The following is an 18,945-nucleotide window of genomic DNA, read 5'->3' on the forward strand; positions in this document are numbered from 1 at the left end:
CTAGAACGCTTTCAGTCGGGGGGGGTGTCAGCAGGTAGTTTGTCACTGCTTGCACAGATTGCTGATGGTGGATGAAGGACACCTGTGTGGGAGGGCGTGATCACATACAGAGCAGGGAGGCTGTTATTCTCTTATAGAGCACCAGTGCGCGGCCGGTGCAGGCAGGAGAGGAGGACTATTGGAGCCGGCGCGTGGGGTTCCTGACACTTGGGCACAGCCTGCAGCAGGAGGACTGTTGGAGCCTGTATCGTTTGAGTTTGGCCTGCTGCTGGAGCCAGAGACGCGAGGTCCGTGACATTTGGGTGCAACCTGCAAGGTGCAGGCAGGAGGAAGGCTTGGAGCCGGAGGTGCGCAATTCAGGACGCAGAGGCGGCAGGACACTGGCCACAGGTCTTCATCGGGGCGCGGACCAGTAAATCGCTCGCGTGGAGGAGGAGGGAGGCAGCACACCCTCGGGAAGATCTCACACGGCCATTTGGAGACACAGAGGGGTGAACGGGCTTCACCCCCTCCTAAAGTTAAGTGTGCCAGCTACACGCTGAGCTTCTATGAGCAGCCTGTAGCTCAGTCACCAGTGGATTTTAATTGGGTTTTATATGGATTGACTTTTAACTCATTTGCATGACTGTTTTTGTGTTTTTAAAACTATTTGTGGATTTGCCTTGTTTTTATTGCATGTGAACTGGTGGCTTGGAGTGCAGGCCTGCTCGTGTGAAGGACTTGGGTGTGGGACGAACATCAAGGTGGACACTTGGACAATGGCGTGATATGGACAATTACCACCACTGTTCTCCTAATGTGTTGGCTTTACATGTGTTTTATGTCATTTTTGTTTTTAGTTTTTTTTACCATTTCTGGTTTTAGACTGTTTTATTAAAACCTTTTAACTATCAAGGCTTTGGCTGTCTCTGGAGCAACTAGCAAACTCCCCAGCAGATCCCTAAAATTTTTGATTGCTTTGGGGCTTCACCCCCACCCCTCTGACATGAGTATTGGAACAGAGATAGACCGGTAGATTGAGAGCTTTGCTTTCTGGCTCAGCTCTCTTCACCATAACGGACCGGTACAGTGACCGCATAACTACAGACGCTGCTCCCATCCACCTGTTAATCTCTCGCTCCGGTTTTCCCTCACTCAGGAACAAGACCAAAAGGTTTTTAAGCTCCTCCACACTCCACACTCCACAGTAGGTCTATGAAACAGCTTCAACACTCTGTCTTTATTTTGAAAATACGTCAATGAAAAGTAATAGCTACTGTAAACCTCTAGAGCCCTCCTCTTAGTAGTAAACATTTGGTTGGAAAAAGTGTGAAAATAAAAATGCTGTCCTCACTGTTACCTTAGTGATATTAGTTATGCATATTTGCATTCCAGACAAGTGTTAGGGACTCTGAGCTGCTATAAAGTATTCCACATATTCAAATCTATCACTCACAAAACCTCTGATCTTTGGACACAAGATTTAAGGGAAAAAATCTTTTAAACAACAAGTGTTGTCTTTAGTGTCAGTAGGGAACAGACTGACCTCAGTGGAACCATGTTCAGTTCTAACCTACTTTCAACGTTGCATTTTTAAACATAAGGTCTCTGTCACCAGAACAGGCAGACGGCTGGTTCCAATTGCAGCAGGTTTATTAGCTCAGCTAAAAGTCCACCAAGCTAAATCAGGCAGGGTCAATGACAGGCATTAGATTATCCGAGGAGAGACTTGGTAATCAAGATCCAGGCAAGAGTCGCGGCTGGCAAACATGGTCAGGAGGCAGGCGATCAGGCCCATTTGGTAAGGAAGTCAGAGTGGCACAAACAATACTTCACACTGAGCTTCACTTTGTGTGGTTAAGTATACTATGGTTGATGAATGAATGACGGTGTGCAGCATCCATGAAGGGTGCACTGGGGGTTGCTGGGAGTTTTAGTGTTGTTTAGAACTCTGGGGCCAGCTCCCGCCAGTGACCAGAGGGGGAGACAGAACTCTTACTTCTTTTTTTTTTTTTTTTTTTTTTTAACTTGTCCTGTCCAACAGCTGGGCAGACAGACGAGAGCTGAGGGCATCTTTTGTTGGACATATTTTGCTTTAACAAGAGGGGTTATTAATCTTCTGACAAACCAAAGGTATGTCTGAATAAACCCCTTTTGTAATTGAGGCCAAACTTTATTAATTTCAATCATGTCTGAAAATCTTTGGTGTTGGACCGGATGGAAAAGGAAAGAGGGGAAGAAGAGAGAGGGACGCTAGAGAGAGGGGGGGTAGGGGGTGATAATAGGAAGGGAAGGGGGATAAGACCATGAAGCAGCATACAGCAACAAGTTTACTGGTTGTTAATCATTATGGTAAGGTTCAAATGCAGTACAAAAAGGGCGGGGCCCGTCCACACACACACTCAAATGTTATAAACACACCTGCTAGCTGCAAAAACGCCACCTGTCGATATGTACACAAAACAGATAGTGTTCACACACGCATACTTATGCCTTAAAACCAACTAGTGTGAAATATTTCAGTCATTCAGTCATGCAAGCCATTAGTGCAAAGGTGAGCTAACACCAGTGCTCAGGTGAGGTTTTATGTTCTTCTAAAATGGATGGTGGAACGTGAAAAGAAGGAGGGAGAGTGCCCAGCCATCCCCACCCCAAGACCCCCGCCGCAGCAGCAGCGGCAGCCGGAATCCCCCCAACGCCACACGGGAACCGGCAGGGAACAACCGCCGCCGGGGCGACCAAGCCCGCCAGAGCCAGAGGCCAGGGAGCCGCAAGGCCCCCAGAGCCAGAGGCCAGGGAAGCACGGAGGGAAAGAGGGACACGGCCGCCGTTGCAAAGGGGCCCGCACCCCCCACCAGGGAAGAGGCAGGGGACAGATGGACCCAGGTCCCACCTTCCTTGCAAAATGTGTGTGCGTGTATGTGTGTTTGAGATGGTGTGTGTGTGCATGTGTGTGTGTTTATGTTGGGATATATATATTGAGGGGGGAGGGGTGTGTGTACTAAGGGGTGTGCAGTTAAAATTGGCGGGTAGGGCACTAAGGGGACATCTCCTGATTACTCACAGTGACGTCCCCTCACCCTCCCCACCAAGGGGCCCTAAATGTCTAAGGTGCGGAACTCTTACTTCTGACAGTTTCAACCTAGAGCAAACCTTTCTTCAACCTTTTGAAACCGTTCTTTTTTTTTTTTAATAAATCCTGTTTCACAAATATCTAAAAAAACAAAATTTTTAATCAAGCAATAATTGTTTTTTGGGGATATTAAATATAGGGCTTAAAAACAATGAATAGATTTCATATTTCCTGCACTATAAGGAGCATGGGATTACTGTATAAGGCGCACCATCAATGACTGGTCTATTTTTGAACTTATGTGATATAAAAAATGCATTAAGCGTCTGTCAGACTTTATCAACTGCAATCAATTAACAAATCAGCCATGCTAGAAGCATCAGCCACGTGGTATTAAACAATATCTGTAACTCCTAACCTTGTTTACAACACACAAAAGAACAAACAGTCAGACACCGCTACACGCCAGCTGCGTTAGCATGTTCAGGCTGACACCCAACCAAACATTCTGACAAAGCATTCGTGTGCGTCTCAAAAACACTTTTACATCAGTGAGCTCACCAGAAGGAATCCATTCATAAAGTGCTTTGGATTTTAAAACGTACTGTCAGTCATTTTTTTAAAGTTAAGGTTTTTAAGTGTGCCCTTATTTCCAAAAACTATGGTAATTCATTTACACTTTTCCCATCACAAAGTGTGAGTTCAGGACTTCTGATCAAACAGTGAAGACATCTGTGTCCTGAGTTATTTTTGGCTCTCTGATTTTGAGATGAGAGGTCAAAGCTAACGCAATTATTGACTCTGACTCAAGGTCTTCATGGATAACCATGCTCTCTGAGGAGCAGCATGCACACTTCACACACAAACTGGAACCTGGTCAGATGAGCTCATTCCACAAACCTTCCTTCTACTATTTGATCAACTGTGGTCAGTTTCGGAAGTTTAAATATTACAGATTAAGACATGCAGAGCCTTATCTCAGATGAACTGCATGCTCTGGGGTCGGTGTGGAACAAATGTTCAGCCAGCCGCATGAGGTTTTCTCAGAAATTCAAACCTGCGCCGCCTTTCTGTCATAAAGATTTACTGCAGTTTTTTAGACACAATTCTAATCGTAGTTTAAAGTGGTTTTATGTTCAATTGTGGCTGCTTTAGGAGAGTTTCTTTGACATTTGTACAAACATCTAACCTGGCCTGTTTGCTCTGCCACTGTTCATGCCCAGCAGTACATGGAGGCTCCACACCTTCTCCTTGGAGAATCTTCTGTCACAGTGGTTAAACTTACTCCACGGGTCCAGATGAACCTTGATGCAGAAAAAGGGTGCATTCATGTCCATGTTAGACTTCTGTACTCTGGTGAAAGAGATGTTCAGAGTGAAGAAATGGACTATGACCTCCACATCAGCCCCTGGTGCCAACCTTCCCCGGTCATGACCTGACGGTATAAAGGAGGGCCCTGCCCTGTAGTTTGCTGAGTCAGGATCGTTTGAAGATAGCAAAGCAAAGTGTGTGTGGCTCCTGACTTCACATCAACTCAGACTGAAGCGAGGACAGCAGGTTCCATCAGAGTGCTCAGCATTACCTGGTCCTGGTTCTGCAGATCTCATATTTAGGACACGTTTATCATCAAAGAAAGATAGAAAAATACAAAGTTTGACACCTTTGACATGAAGATGCAGCAGAAAAGCTCTTTGACTGGGAAGAGAGCAGCGGCGGTGATGTGTGCTCTGTTGCTGCTCATGGGTCAGCAGGTGAGTGCACGCTTCTCCTGTTACCGTCACAGTTTTTGGTCTATCCAAACTCCTATGCTGTGGCGGTATTTCCCTTAGAGGAAGTTAAAGAGTTGGTAACTATTAGTAACAGTCCTGGCCTCACCTTCACTTTTGACCAGCAGGTCTGCGCCCGTCCAATGGCTTCACAAGCTCAGTCTGGTTCTGAGCAGCGAGCAGATGTGAACGTTCAACAACCTGTTCCTGCTCTGAGGAGAAGCGCCCGGATGACGCCGCTGTGGAGGATCATGAGCAGCAAACCGTCTGGAGCTTTCTGCCAAAACAACTTTGAGTGTTCAACAGGATTCTGCAGGTAATTCTGTTCCAGCTGCTCTTAGTGGCCGTTTGGTTTGGCACCACTTTTTAGGGTTAGAACAGACTAAGATTCTGATTGTTAAAAATGTTTTAAAGATTGAACCCATGCTACAAAATTAACACCAGGCTGGTGATGTGTGGTAGATAGTGCGTTTAGTAAATGGTGTTCACACTGGACAAGCAGGGAGAGGCTTCTTCTTCTCCTTCTGTTTTTTACTGTTTACTAGCGCATGTCTGCCACCTACAGTAGGAAGAGGCTTGGTGCGTAATTTTGAAGCGCTGTAATGATCAATTTCATTTGTATTTGAAGCCAGAAAACAGTCGTAGAAACTCCCGTAGCCACGTATGAGTGCAAGAGTTTTGAAATGCTCACATAAGAATTCATTTAACCAAGCTCATGATCTCAGGAGTCCAGATAAGGCTGAAGTCAAGCAGCACACAAAGCAAAAAAACCATTAGTTTCTGCTGCCCAGAGTGAACTCAGGCCTGCAGTTTGGAGAAAACCTCTATGAGACGCATCCAAAATTTGACAAAGTGGTGCTGAAGACAGCAGAGCAGATCTGTAATATAACGAGCGCAATTTGTTTCAGTGGTGTGTTAACAAATGTAAGGACTTTTATAGTAAATGTTGTCATTTTCTCCATTTCACTCTGACAAAGGACGGACATTAGTAATAATGAGCTGTAGGGGGGGAAATACCAGTAAAACACAATTTAAAGTAAGTAATGATGTTAGGGACACAAAAACAGTAACAGTAACCAAAAACAGTTTTTCTGCATAAAAAAGGCCTTGATTTTAACCATGAGTGAAAGTACAGATACATCTGATTCACTGGAATCAAGAGGCTGGAATTAGGCAAAAATAGATTACAAGCAGGAAGCAAGTTGGTTGTACGAGGTTTCCTGGCATTCCCAGATACATTCATGTGTCCTTTGTCATGTCTGGTACCACTGTCTGTGTGCTTTAACCTTTTGAGGGTTCAATCACATTTTGGGTTAAATGACCACAGTAGTTAATTCTGCTTTACTTGAGCCCTCTGACTATATGTGTAGACGGTTAGCTGAAATTTTAGCTCAGGTCTGAAGAGGTTATAAACATGGTACATGGTGGAAGTGCAGAACTGAGTCTTTTCGAGACTGTGCTTTATTTTGCCCTGAATCATGTCTGAGGATCAGCCTCCAGACCTCCAGGACCCCCTTCATTAACCCCAAAACCTCTTCTTTGAATGATATTCTCTGATCATGATGACATAAAACAGGTTCTGTTCATGTTCGTGTACGTCAGTGTGTTTAGGCGAGAGTAAGGCTGTACAAAAGCAAAGAAAAAGAAAAGATTTGCCCAAATAATCCTAACCAGAGATTAAAACCACTTGTGGTCATCGTTGTTTGTCTTTCTTTCACTTTTCAAAGTTTTGGGTTGTTTGTAAAATTACTGAGTGAAAGCATTATTCTGCACCAAATATATTAGAAAATGAATCTGATTTAAATAAGCAAAACTCCTCTGTGTCTTCAGGGCGGGACACTGTGCCACCAACCAGCGGTCGGAAGCCGTCAAATACTAGACACCACAGCAGGAGAGGACCAAACGGATCCTGATCACAGTCTGTGTTTTAAATAAGTGTATTTATTACTGCTAATATGACATGAGTTCGGTATTATGGAAAACCCTGAAGTGCCACAGAAAAGGGCAAAAAACGCTGCAGGAGTGCACAAATTTGCACAGCCTTGGCTGGTTTGGAACTGACGCTTGTGTTTGTCCTGATAAGAGGGTTTGCTGTCTGTTGAGGGTTTGCTGTCTGTTCAGTTCACCGAAACTACAATGACACTTTGGGAAAAATGTCTCGTTATCCTCAAAATGAAGCCGGAAAAATGTTGTCAATGTAGAATTTTTTTTAAAAATAAGACTTTATTATTTATCTGTAATATCATTGAAGTAAGAAGTTCAGATGGCAGGAGCATGACAGGAAACAAAAAAGCTCAATATTAACTTATTTTTAAAAGAAACTTTCTGGTTTTTTTTTGTTTTTTAAATTACAGCTTAAATTCAAAATCAATTTTGATTCAAAATAAAAAAAATTGAAAAGAAAGTTGAGGAATTGGTTTTTTTTAACTGGATGAGAAATAATTACAAAGGAGCAGCAGCTGAAAGAGTTTTATTTTCAAAGAACTATTACTGAAACTTAAACACAGTGGTACTGAAACCATAAATGAAATATTGAGAGATCAAAATTCCCTCAAAGTGTATGTGTACGCACATTTGGAGGGGAATTTTGATTGTTTTCCTTCTTCTTTAATTTTGTTCATTTGGTAAAGGACCAATTCACAACCAAAGTTCTTACAATATTCAACAGGAAAAGCAAGAAAAACAAAATAAAGGAAAAAACTAGAATTCCATCTTGATCAGTTTGGGTTTTGAAGGCAAGTAGAAACAGACAAGTACAAAACACTGGAACATCTGTCATAAAGGATCATTGTGGGAAAACTGGGCATTTTTCCACATTTTCTTTACTGTTCTTACAGATAAACGTTTACAATGTTCTTGCAGTCACTTCCTGTTGTCTCTTGTCCTCATATTGATGTTCCAGTAGTTTTTTTGTTTGTGTAAATGTGTTCTTGCTGCTCTGTTTTTGGCAGTTGCTGACGTATATTTTCCCTAAACTAGACATTCTTTTTGAAATAATATTGTGATAATTTACTTTATTGACTAAATGAATTGAATGAGAAATTGAAAAGTTCTGGGAAAAGGGGTGTTAATAAAGTTTTTTTTTTTAGTTTGTTTTAGATTTTACAGCCAAAATGGTTTTGTCCTCGTCTTCACTGTGAGGCCGTCTTGGAAGTGCAGAGCCTCATCTCTGAGCATCTTTGTGGTTCATGCACTTACAGGCAACTGCTTTTATTTTGGGAACACTTTTAATAAAGGACTGAATGGTTTTGCACTTTTAAACCCAAAATATCTTTGTACTGTGAACTGCTCACTGTGTTCCTGACAAATAAATAAAAGCTTTGAAAAAGGAATCTAATGTGCCTGGTTTCAGCTTTGTTGCTTCTGGTTAATAAAATGCTAGCTTGGATTAACCACATCAGGTCAGATCAAGTAGGATCATCGACTAGTTTCTTGTAGAAGATTACATCGTGAATGATATCATTTAGATGTAATCTTTACTGAATATGTCTGTAAACTTCTTTGTTTCTGTCTCCTTTTTGCATCACATCTTTCCATTTTATTGTTTTTTTTTGTTAACTGTCACATTTTTAGCAAGTTTATTTTACTGGCAAAGCAACTAGATCCTTTAAAATGTGAGCTTTGAACACTAGTGTTTGTTTAGCTGCAGAGTTGACCACCAGACTCAATACAGCACATGAAGAACGTGATGATGCTGTGAAGCCAATGACTGTTCGAAGCAAAACCAAAGGCCTGATTAATTAACTTCCCTAATAAATGCTGCAAAATTATGTTTGCATGCAAATACTTGTCCGTTGCTGGGGCTGTAGCAGCTGGGGAGACAAAAGTGATGGAAGACATTGGTGGACTGTGCTCACCATACACCCTAACAAAGTCTAACTACATAATGCATTCACTGACAGAGAATGATTAAAAGTTTTCAATGAAGAAAAGAACGGTTTAATTAGTGAGTTCTGATCGTTCCATACACTGAAAATGGTCATTTCTACAGAGATTTAGTGTTCGGGGCATTTATCTCACATTCAGTAATCAGAAAAAGAAAAACATCTAAAGGAATGAAACGTAAAATTCTACAATGTTTTGAGTGTAACGAATCCTCTGTTCCTGTGACAACTCCTTGAATGTGGAACCAGTTTACATTTGTGCATTCACTGTACCTTGAAGGTGCAGTAAAAGAATTTCCAGCTTCTACTGTTCTGTTCTTCAATTGGCCACCTCAGTGTTTTGCATCAAGATAAGCATTGGAGAACAGAACAATAAACATGTTTGGTGCATGAATGCCCTCTCTTTTTTTGCATTTTTTAGTGCATTTACATTTGATAGTTGTCAGTACTGTAAATAGAAACAATGTCTTAAATGTGAGGTACCAGAGGGAATAATCTTTAATTTGAGGTTAAAATGGCAAAATACTACATTTGAAAAATGTGGTAAACAACAAAACATATCCATAAACTTTATAAACAGGTCCTGCAACTCCCTGAGATCTATGAGTGACGTCTTGTGTTTTGATGATGAGGCCACACGTCAACATAACATGTCCTGAAGAACTTGGAGGGATCTTCACACGGATACCGACGAAGAGCAACACGGATCCATCTCATATTTACATCGACTCATTCCTGCAGGGATTTAAAAATATCCTTTAAAACTCAGTAAAAATGGAAAGAAACCCCAATTTTTGAGTCACCTGTGTCTGATTGATTGTTGATGAGACAACATTATTGAACTGATGCTGTAATCACTAAACTTTAGGTCCCACTACCAGGATGTCTCTCTTTAATCCCCTCAGGAAGTCAATTCTATGGTTTTTACCCTTTACAAAAAGTCCATTATTTTTCTGTTTCTGGAAAAATACAAAACAAAACAATTTATTGAAACTGTCACTTTTTTCCACTAAAATCATCACAAAACAAAAAACGTGAAGATACAATACATTTTCTGAGAACAATTAAAGCATAAAAAGGTGAGAAATGATAATGATTAAAATAAGACTGTATAGTACATGTTAAAAATAGTGTCAAACATTCTTAAAAAGTACATTTTCAAAAATATTCATTGTTAAAAAACCCACTACAACAATTAAAAGGTATGTTATAAAGATGGGTCTGCGAGGTGTGTTTAAAAATCTCTGCAGAAGCAGAAGCTCTCTGGTTCCTTAGGAAGGCTGTTAACAGTGAGGTGCCGCCTCACTGCCATGAGTTTTGTTCTTACAGTCTTTAAAAAAAGATCTAAAAGACAAGAAGAGATGAGACCATTGAGATATTTTAAACTGTCCAGGATGGAATCTGAATAGGAATTATGCAGCAAAAGACTTTAAAACAGGAGTAAAATGAAGTCTCTTCCCGGCTCCTGCCAAGATACAACTGAGAAGGACCTTCGTGGGCTCTATGTACAAGTTTGTGGAAAGCCACGTGTGTTGGCGTTTGGAGAATAGATTAAAAAAAAGAGAAAAGATTTAACCCAACTAAAGACGGAGCTTTTTTTACTGTGTTCAACGGGGAAAAGGGAATCTTCCAAAAACCTGCTGAATCATCTGCTTTAAGGCTTCATGATCCGACCTCTAGCACTACAGCTGTTGTCTAAAACATTTAAAAAACTGTGGGAGCTCAAATGTTCAGTCTTTCACAATGACAACCACCAGCCAAGTGTGTGAGAGGTCAGTGTCCTGATGGCCTCTTTTGCTTCTGGCTCGATTTGAGCTTCTGGGTACTAAAAGCTGCTGCATCAGGCTGAAAACTTTGAGACATTAGTGTTAATCATGAAGCTGCAGTGGTTACCCCACAGTGAGAAGGTTTAAAACCTGGCTGGGTCCTTCCTGAGTGGAGTCTGGTTGCTCTTCCTGTGCATCTCCAGCTTCCTTCTACTGTCCAGAAACAGGTTAAACTTTAAATGGTCTTCTAAGCCTTGGTCACATGCGACCATATGTGAGGTTGACCGTACGGTTGCTGCAGGTTTTTGGGGGGTCCAGTCCCATGGAGCATCTTAAGGGGAGCCAAGGTCCCCTGAGGCTCATACAGCCACCGTAAGGGACTTCATGAAAATCTTTTAAATGAAGGATTTAAATGATGTTTTAGTTTGCTTTTTAACGTGTTTTATGTGGAATACATGACTGTTTCCACAACACAGAAAAGCCAAGAAGAGGACCCCAATGCAGAAAACAATATCTTTAAATATCAAATTTCATCAGGTTTGAAAGCTGTCTGGGAAGTTTTCTGTCTGTATTTGTGTCGTTCAGGTGAACTTTGCTCATGGTGTGAGGCGCAGACTTGTTCAAGTAAACATGTGACCGCCGGTTTTATTTAGACAACGACCACAACAAACAGCAGCGGGGGATCATGCAGGCTTCTGGCTGCTTTAATTGTTTCATCATTGCTGACATGGCAGCATGTTCCTGCTCTGCATGGGTCATAAACCACGACTGTAACCACTCCCTCTTTGTGTGGCAGTGCATGTCAGTGGAAGCTGTGCTGAACATTGGCTGGACTTGATTAACTCTGCTCTTCTGGGAATGTGAGATTAGCCAATAATAAACATTGACAGTAACAGAGCTGTTTATATTCATGTTACCTCCATCCTTCCACCTATCTTCTATTGCTCATCGTAACCCTTGTGCTATCCTAGGCACTTTAACATTGGGAGTTGGGTCATCTAGACCAGTGTTTTTCAACCAGTGTGCCGCGGCACACTAGTATGCCGTGGGAGATGGTCAAGTGTGCCGTGGGAAATTGCCCTCATTCACTGATCTAAAAACATTTTCCATCTCCAGGAAATCAACTCTTTGTTCATCCAAACAGGCCCTGATAAAACACTGAGGAGTTAGGAATACAAAAGATCTTAAAATTACTTTTTCTTTGTGTTTATTTAATTCTATTAAAGACATTTTGATAAGAATCACGGTACCGCGATTTAGCTGCAGCTATAACTGTGTAAGGAAAAGTCCCGCCCCTTTAACTGTCTCCGCCAATCATTCTTGAAGGCCTAATCACATGTCATCAGTCTGACCAATCAGAAGTGCTTAAAGTCTTCACTTCCTTGTTCTTAATTCTGCTGATAAAGTCGCTCAGTTCTAACAAAAATACCAGCTAAAGCTCGTCTTTAGCGGTGTAGCTTTCCACAGAGTCCGGTGTCAGACCGTGGAACAAGTGGACAATACAATGAAGCTCAGAGACGCTAGTCTTTCTGCCCTTTTTTGGCAGTTTTCACACTACATCTCCCATGATGCATTGGCTTAAAGGGACAGCGCACAATGAGTCGTCCTTGTTTAACGTCTTGAAACCACAACAAACAGTTTCTAATTTAACTTTTATTACATATTTTAGAAAAAACAGCCGCAACTTCCTGCTTTTTCTGCCACAATTATCACAAAAATCCACGTGAGATTACGGGGGGGTGGGGGGTGGGGGGTGGGGGGGCTGTCGATCAATACATACCATGGATTTCTGCTTTTTTTTTTTTTTGGATGCTGGTGGGCCGCGGGATTTTTGTCAAGGTTAAAGTGTGCCGTGGCTCAAAAAAGGTTGAAAAACACTGATCTAGACCAACTAGACAGTGCTCTGAACCGTTTTTCTTCAATGATTTGTGAACCTCACTGGTGTCCATGGATTATATGAAATCTTTCCACCTTTATCCACCTTTGTCATGGTAGGGAGAACACGTCAATGTAAGGGTGGGGTCATCTAAGATAGCTCAAGGGTTAAACTGGGTTGGAGGGACAGCAGTCCAGATGCTCAGACTTCCTGAGGGCGCTCTAAGGCCAGCTGTGTCTGTACTGGGTCTACCCCAGGGCCCCCTTTCTGTGAGAGAGACATGGATGGAACAGTTTCTGAGGGAGGTGTCCAGGAAGGATCTGGATGAGATGCACAGGACACCTAAAATAAGCTTCATCAATGTGTCAATGTGGAGGAGCAGTAGTTCTACTTTGAGCTCTTCAAGGGTGACCTCCTCAGTCTTTCTCTAAGGGTGTGTCCAGCCACCCTTCAGAGCAAACTCATTTTAGCCGCCTGTATCAGGGGTCTCACCCTTGCAGTCATGAAGATGAGTGTAGGAACATGCACTTACCCGGCAGAAATCTCATGCCCCACACTTTCCTCACTCATGAACAACTTCAGTCCCTCCACTTGATGCAGAAACTCTCCTCCGACCCAAAGAGAGCAAGCACCATTATCAAATCAAGAACCATAGCCTCTGAGTTGAATTTCTCATTCCAGCTGCTTCATACTCAACTGTGAGCCTCTCTGGTTTACATTGAATGTCCTGGTTTGATGAAGCCAACAGGACAACATCTCCAAAAGGCAAAGATGAAACCAGTCGTTTGGCTGCACCTAGAAAGTCTGTCCAATAAACGTCTGAACAGAGCTGATGACATATGCATCCCAGCCAAAGTCTATTATGCACTGGGAACAGGTAAAAGGAATCAAACTCCAGCTCTGGTTGTACAGAAACGGGGTGGTCCTTAACCTGATGTGGGTCCCTGACCCCATAAAGCCAGAGTTCCTCCTACGGAACACTTTAAAGGACAAAATTAAGAGGACAATATTGGTGATCGCTGACAACTAATTAATATTACTCACTGTTTTGAATTGTTTTTTGTCTCATACATAGAAAATAAACTTTTTTTCCACAGAAGCACAAAGTTGTTTTGGATTCTCTTATCAAATAACAAAATCATCATCTGGAATAATAAAATTATAATACTTTAAACATAATTATATTTTAGATGTAAAAAAATGCTAAAGACAGAACAACTGTGTTACTGAGATTATAATCAATGACGTGTCCGGGTCTTATATCTGGCTGACTAAACTTTTTGTCAGCGTTGGGTCCTCATCTGCTTCCCTCTCTTGGGCATCCCCCATGGCTCTTTTCTAGTCCCCCATTTGTTTTCCCTCCACCTGCTTTATTGTAAGAAAATACATTGGGTCTTTCAGATGTGATGTGTTGAAAACATCAAAGTCTGGATGGACCTAAATGTTTTATAGTCTTATTGACAAAAAGATAAAAGTGATGCTTGACCAACTTGGTTTCTTCAGCCCAAATGATGTAATGTAGAATTCTGACACTTTTGTGTAATCTGGTTGTAGTTTGAGTTTCAAATAAAAATGTTTGTTTCGGACTGTGACTGAAAAAAATGTCCAATAGTGAAACACCACTCAGGTGAAGATCAGGGAGGCTGTTCCTCTCGATCATGCCGTTTCAAGATATCCCAGCCATATCCATATGGGAACTGAAGTATCCCAGTGGAACAATGGAGTCAGCAGTCACAGCACTTTCTAGTACACTCCCCACAGACTCCAAAAATACCAGGAAATCTCTCCTGCTATTTGGTTTTCATGAATTGTACCTGCCCAAATCTCACAAGGCAATCCCACTGCTACAGACTAGTGACCTGTTCAAGGTGTACCCCAGCCTCACCCAGAAGTAGCTAGGATAGGCTCCAGCAGCCCAGTGACCCTGAAAGGCATTAAACAGGTTCGGAGGATAGATGGATGCAACTGAGAATGCACTAGTGACCCCTAGTGGTAAAGTTATAAAACACAGAAAAAGATTCACTGGCAAAATAAAAACCATTTTCAAGACATTTGATGCCTACCCACCCTCTACAAAATCCAGCTGCTAAAGAGCACAAGGGATAAAGGGGAAGACCCCTATCTACAGCCTCAGGGGGAGGTGCTTCAGCGTGCTTTCAGCATGGATTCCAGCACATGACATGAATCCCACTTTTCAAAGCAGCAGCTTTTCCTGTTCTTCTTCAGTAACAGAGCACCTGCTCAGGAGTGTGGGCAGTCCCCAGCAGCACTGTTAGGACCAGAAAACAGAGAATCCAGCTGACCAAATGGAGGAGCACACCCACTGCTCTTGGTCGCATGTCCTGAGCAGAGAAACAAGCAGACTCGGGTTTTCTTCAACATTCACTTTATTCTCTGCAGAATGGCCTGTTTACAGTTCAGCCTGTAGGGAGCGCTAAAGTAAAACAATAATAAATCCATAAAGTTCACTTTAGAAGCTTAGCTTCCATGCAAAAACACTGAAAAAAATCCATCAAAAAAATGAAGATCTTTTCTGCAGCGCAGGTGAAAACCTGTCCATCATCACAGCAGGTAAGCCTAAAAAACATAGAAACAGCTAATATAAACTTTTTGAACTCTCCACTGATCAGTCCCATCTGACAAAAGAACTGCTGTCTTTGTGAAGTCACATCATTTAGAGATTCCATTAGTGAAGAAAGGACAAAAGAGGAGACTTTTCTCTTTAGCTTCTGTAAGACTTCAGACGTAGGAGCAGAAGATGGTAATGTGCAATATTTGTGACATGCGCTCCTGAAACTGAAAACATTCAAACCCCCCCCATGTGAAACCGCTGCTGCTTCAGCTTCCTCACTGCACGGCACACGCCCCGCTAGGCAGGAAGTCCTGTACATAAGCCGCCACCGCCTTGGTCAGGTAGGTCATGCTTCCAAAGCGACCACTGGGGGCGCTGTCATACAGGAGTCGGCACACTCCCGTGGACGGATCTTTTTCTAGGATGTGCCCCTCGGCCCCCAGGTCCTTCTGTGGAACAGATGGAAACAACGTGAGGGCTTCCATCCTAGCTCTAAAGGTGGGGAGAGTGTGTATGTTTGGGGGTTCTGACCTGATCTTTGTAGAACATATCGTTGGCCAAATGGACGATCTTCTCCACATGGATGATGGAGCCGATGCTTGGGATGTCCACGTCGGCCAGCATGGTGAGGACCAGAATGGCTTCCACCAGCAGCTGCCGGTACTCGGGCTGGGGGACGCGGTTCAGAACGGTTTCCACGTGAACTGAGAACTTGATTTCTGCGGGGGTCATCTGCAGCAGGAGAGACAAATGTTCTGGATTCAGCAACCTCAGAATCTTAAATTTGATCACTGACACATCTCCTTCAAAAAGACTGATGAGGTAGGCAGCCAAGGACCTCCCAAGGACGGGAAACCAGAGCAACCAACGGCACAGCAACAGCAATCCAGCTGCTGTGGCAACAGACAGGAAGAGGCCACAAGCTGAGGCGCACACAGGGGTTAAGACCACTGCAACACTGGGTATTCAGAGCAAGATCATTCATCTGAGCCGCAGGAATCAATATGTTCACATCGTCCTCGGCAACGCGCATTCAAGATACCACTTTCAATGAATAGTCAATGTAAACATGAGGAAAAGCATGTTTCAGGCCTTTGTGTTCACATGGAGTTACGTGTAGCCACTGAACACAAATTGACAGCTAAACCAGGTTGAACTTTAATCCATCAGGGACTTGGATTTGGTAGTGACGTATAGATGACATCCCCCATTACTTCACGGAAGTGCAAACCGCTCGAAAATTGATCATGGAGGAGAAATGAATGATTGCTGTTTGTGCCCAGACTAAATTCTGTGACACCGAGTCTTTCATATGTAGATTCACAAGATTTGCACCGCTTTGACATGAATGAAGCCTCGTCCAACTGTAGGTGGCAGACAAGCGCCAGTAAACAGCAGAAAAAAAGAAAGAAAAACAAGCCCCTCAAAATGTTTCCACTGACTAAATGCGCCTTCAAGAACCCGCGTCACAATCCCGGCGTAAACGCAGCCGGAAGCCTCCAGGGCAGGTGGTTAGATTCTACTTTTCCCTTTCTGTATTTTACTTTTGCTTCAGATTTGTCAATCAATGTTTGTTTTGTCTACAAAGTGGACGTGTAAAACGTTTGCTGACCTCTACCAGCCTATGCCTCTTTAGTGTTTAAAAATATTCAGATGTTATTGATTTAAAAGGTTTATTTCAAGCTTTTGTAAACTGATTCCAAGGTGGTGGTCCATTTGATAAATTAAGTTAATAACTTTTATTGGAAATATTACAATAAGGGTGGCAGTGGCACAGGCGGTTGAGCAGGTCGGCCAATGATCCAAGCATCGGCGCTTTGATCCCCGCTCCCCCCAGTCAACTGTGGTTGCGTCCTTGGGCAAGACACTTCACCATCACTGCCTCCAGTGTGGCTCCAATGGTGCACGAAAAATTTCAAACATAAGTCTGTTACAGTTTTCAGACCTTCTCACAGGAATGTGCTCAGAAATAACAGCAAATGCCTAAGAAGAATCCAGGTTTAAGTCTGAAAGACCCAAATTTTAGCTACAGCACAGTGTGTTTGCTGCACCATCAGTAAATACAGAAGAAGCGAAAAGAGGAGTAAATCTTTAGCTAAAAAGGAACAAAACTAAAAATGCCTGTGAAGACGGAGCAGCCTGACCTCTCTGGTGGTGGATGATGGAAGAACAAAGCCCTCGATGGACAGACCGTGGCACTGGAACAAAGAAAAGCAAAGTTGGTTCAGCAGCTCAAGTGAAGCATAAACTTCACTGAGTGTCTGCCCAGAGATCAGAGCGACCAGACCAGAGGCTTTGGCGTCTTTTCAGACCTTCTGCAGGATCCTCCACACTTTCTGGTAGAAGCCCACAGGAACTCGGTTCAGCGCGCCGTCCAGCCGTCTCCTGCGCAGCCACTGTCCATGTCTGGTGTCCTTGATGGTAGGAATGCTGTCCGAAATGTCCAGAGACTCTATGGACGGCAGCCGGTACCTCTGAGCAGCAAACAAACAAACATATAGATAAGCAGAAAAAACAAAAGCATCAGATGATGGAAGCCCTCTAGAGCAGTGTTTTTCAACCTTTTCTGAGCCACGGCACACTTTAACCTTAAAAAAAATCCCGCGGCACACCAGCATCCAAAAATTAAAAAAAAAGGAGAAACTCATAGTCTGTATTGATCTACAGCCCCTCCACAATCTCACATGCATTTTTGAGATAATTGTTACAGAAAAAGCTGGAAACTGCAGCTGTTTTTTTCTAAAAGATGCAATAAAAGTTAAGTTAGAAGATTTAAAAACAGTTTGTGTGTTCGTTAGTTTCAAGACGTTTAACAACAGATCTCCTTTTGCGCTGTCACTCTCACAACCCAATGCATCATGGGAAATGTAGTGCATAAAACGGCCGGAGATCGGTTTTCGGAGCTTCATTGTTTTGTTCACTTGTTCCACGGTCTGATACCGGATTCTGTGGATAGCTACACCGCTAAAGACGAGCTTTAGCTGGTATTTCTGTTAGAACTGAGCGACTTTACGAGCTAAATCGGGACAAGGAAGTGAAGACTTTAACCACTTCTGATTGGTCAGACCGATGACATGTGATTAACCCCCCCAACACGGGACTCTTCCAAAATACAGCCGAAGGTGCAGCTGAATCGCGTCATTCTTATCAAAATGTCTTTAATAAAATAAAATGAACGCAAAGAAAAGGTATTTTACGATCTTTTATATTCCTAACTCCTCAGTGTTTTATCAGGGCCTGTTTGGATGAACAGAGAGCTAAAATCCTGGAGATGGGAAATGTTTTTAGATCAGTTAATGATGGCAATTTCCCACGGCACACTTGGCCATCTCCCACGGCACACTGGTTGAAAAACACTGCTCTACAGCAGGAACGCCCTCTGCTGGTGTAAAGGTGCAATGCCCCTCTATGTGATGTAGCAGTTCTAGGCCGTGCCTCCTGACATGCTACTCTCAGCACCATCCTCACAGTGGAGGAGCTTCTTTTGCTCCTGCAGACTATTTAAACCCGGAACCTTTGAAACTTTGCAGGTCCATCAACTCCCATGTAAACCCGCAGGTCCATAAAAACTCTGTTGAAGATGCCAATAGGTGTGTAACTTATGGGTGTGCTCCGTGGATCCACCTGATAGACTTTAATGGAAGGATTAAGGGGTACTTCTAGTACTTTCTGATACTAAAAGTGAGGAGGCAGGATAGTAGGATGGACAACACCCCCCAAACCTCAAGGGTTGTCATTCATTTTCTCCCGTTTATCCCTTTCGGGGTCACGGGGCTGCTGGAGCCTATCCCGGCCACTTATGGGAAAAGGCAGGGGACATCCTGGACATGTCGCCAGTCTGTCGAAGAGGGTTGTCATGGTTTCTTTTAAATCCATCCATCCCTCTTATGGACCTTCAAAAGCCCTTATTGGACTCACTGAGCTGCTGGAGCCTAAGGCGGGGTCACCCTGCACAGATCGCCCGTCTGTTGCAGGGCCAGACCCTCACGTTTGCCCATAAGGGCCAATAAAGAATCATCAATTAACATA

At 43.0% G+C, this 18,945-nt stretch overlaps 3 protein-coding genes across 5 annotated transcripts in view; 2 read left to right on the top strand and 1 right to left on the bottom strand.

Annotated features, from left to right (window-relative positions):
• The window catches only part of rps4x (ribosomal protein S4 X-linked), a 152,603-nt gene that overhangs the window by 61,767 nt on the left and 71,891 nt on the right, over positions 1-18,945 (top strand). The window lies entirely within an intron of this gene.
• On the top strand, positions 4,506-8,150 carry leap2 (liver-expressed antimicrobial peptide 2). Of its 2 annotated transcripts, none has more exons than XM_011487673.4 (3): positions 4,506-4,803; positions 4,944-5,134; positions 6,649-8,150. In XM_011487673.4, exons 1-3 carry the CDS (start codon positions 4,720-4,722, stop codon positions 6,695-6,697), a joined length of 324 nt encoding a protein of 107 aa, XP_011485975.1. In that variant the 5' UTR covers positions 4,506-4,719; the 3' UTR covers positions 6,698-8,150. The 2 variants fall into 2 exon arrangements, with proteins under 2 accessions (XP_011485975.1, XP_004080006.1); XM_004079958.5 differs by having other exon boundaries at positions 4,507-4,803; positions 4,947-5,134.
• phka1a (phosphorylase kinase, alpha 1a (muscle)) overlaps positions 14,714-18,945 on the bottom strand; it is a 31,183-nt gene continuing 26,951 nt past the window's right edge. For both annotated transcript variants that reach the window (XM_011487672.4, XM_011487671.4), the window contains exons 28-31: positions 17,229-17,390; positions 17,061-17,114; positions 15,448-15,648; positions 14,714-15,365 (exon numbers count right to left, since the gene is read on the bottom strand). In XM_011487672.4, the coding sequence (XP_011485974.1) occupies positions 15,192-15,365; positions 15,448-15,648; positions 17,061-17,114; positions 17,229-17,390 (591 nt within the window). In that variant the 3' untranslated portion in view covers positions 14,714-15,191. The remainder of the gene's footprint in view (positions 15,366-15,447; positions 15,649-17,060; positions 17,115-17,228; positions 17,391-18,945) is intronic.

This window comes from Oryzias latipes, chromosome 18, assembly GCF_053564925.1.
Source record: "Oryzias latipes strain Hd-rR chromosome 18, Olatipes_Hd-rR_3.1".
NCBI classification, from domain to species: domain Eukaryota; kingdom Metazoa; phylum Chordata; class Actinopteri; order Beloniformes; family Adrianichthyidae; genus Oryzias; species Oryzias latipes.

Excerpts from the sequence above, each read along its gene's own strand:
- leap2 (XM_011487673.4), top strand. The coding sequence starts at position 4,720 with ATGAAGATGCAGCAGAAAAGCTCTTTGACTGGGAAGAGAGCAGCGGCG. Across the intron at positions 4,804-4,943 it reads TGCTGCTCATGGGTCAGCAG|CAGGTCTGCGCCCGTCCAAT; the intron begins GTGAGTGCACGC and ends ACTTTTGACCAG. Across the intron at positions 5,135-6,648 it reads TGTTCAACAGGATTCTGCAG|GGCGGGACACTGTGCCACCA; the intron begins GTAATTCTGTTC and ends CTGTGTCTTCAG.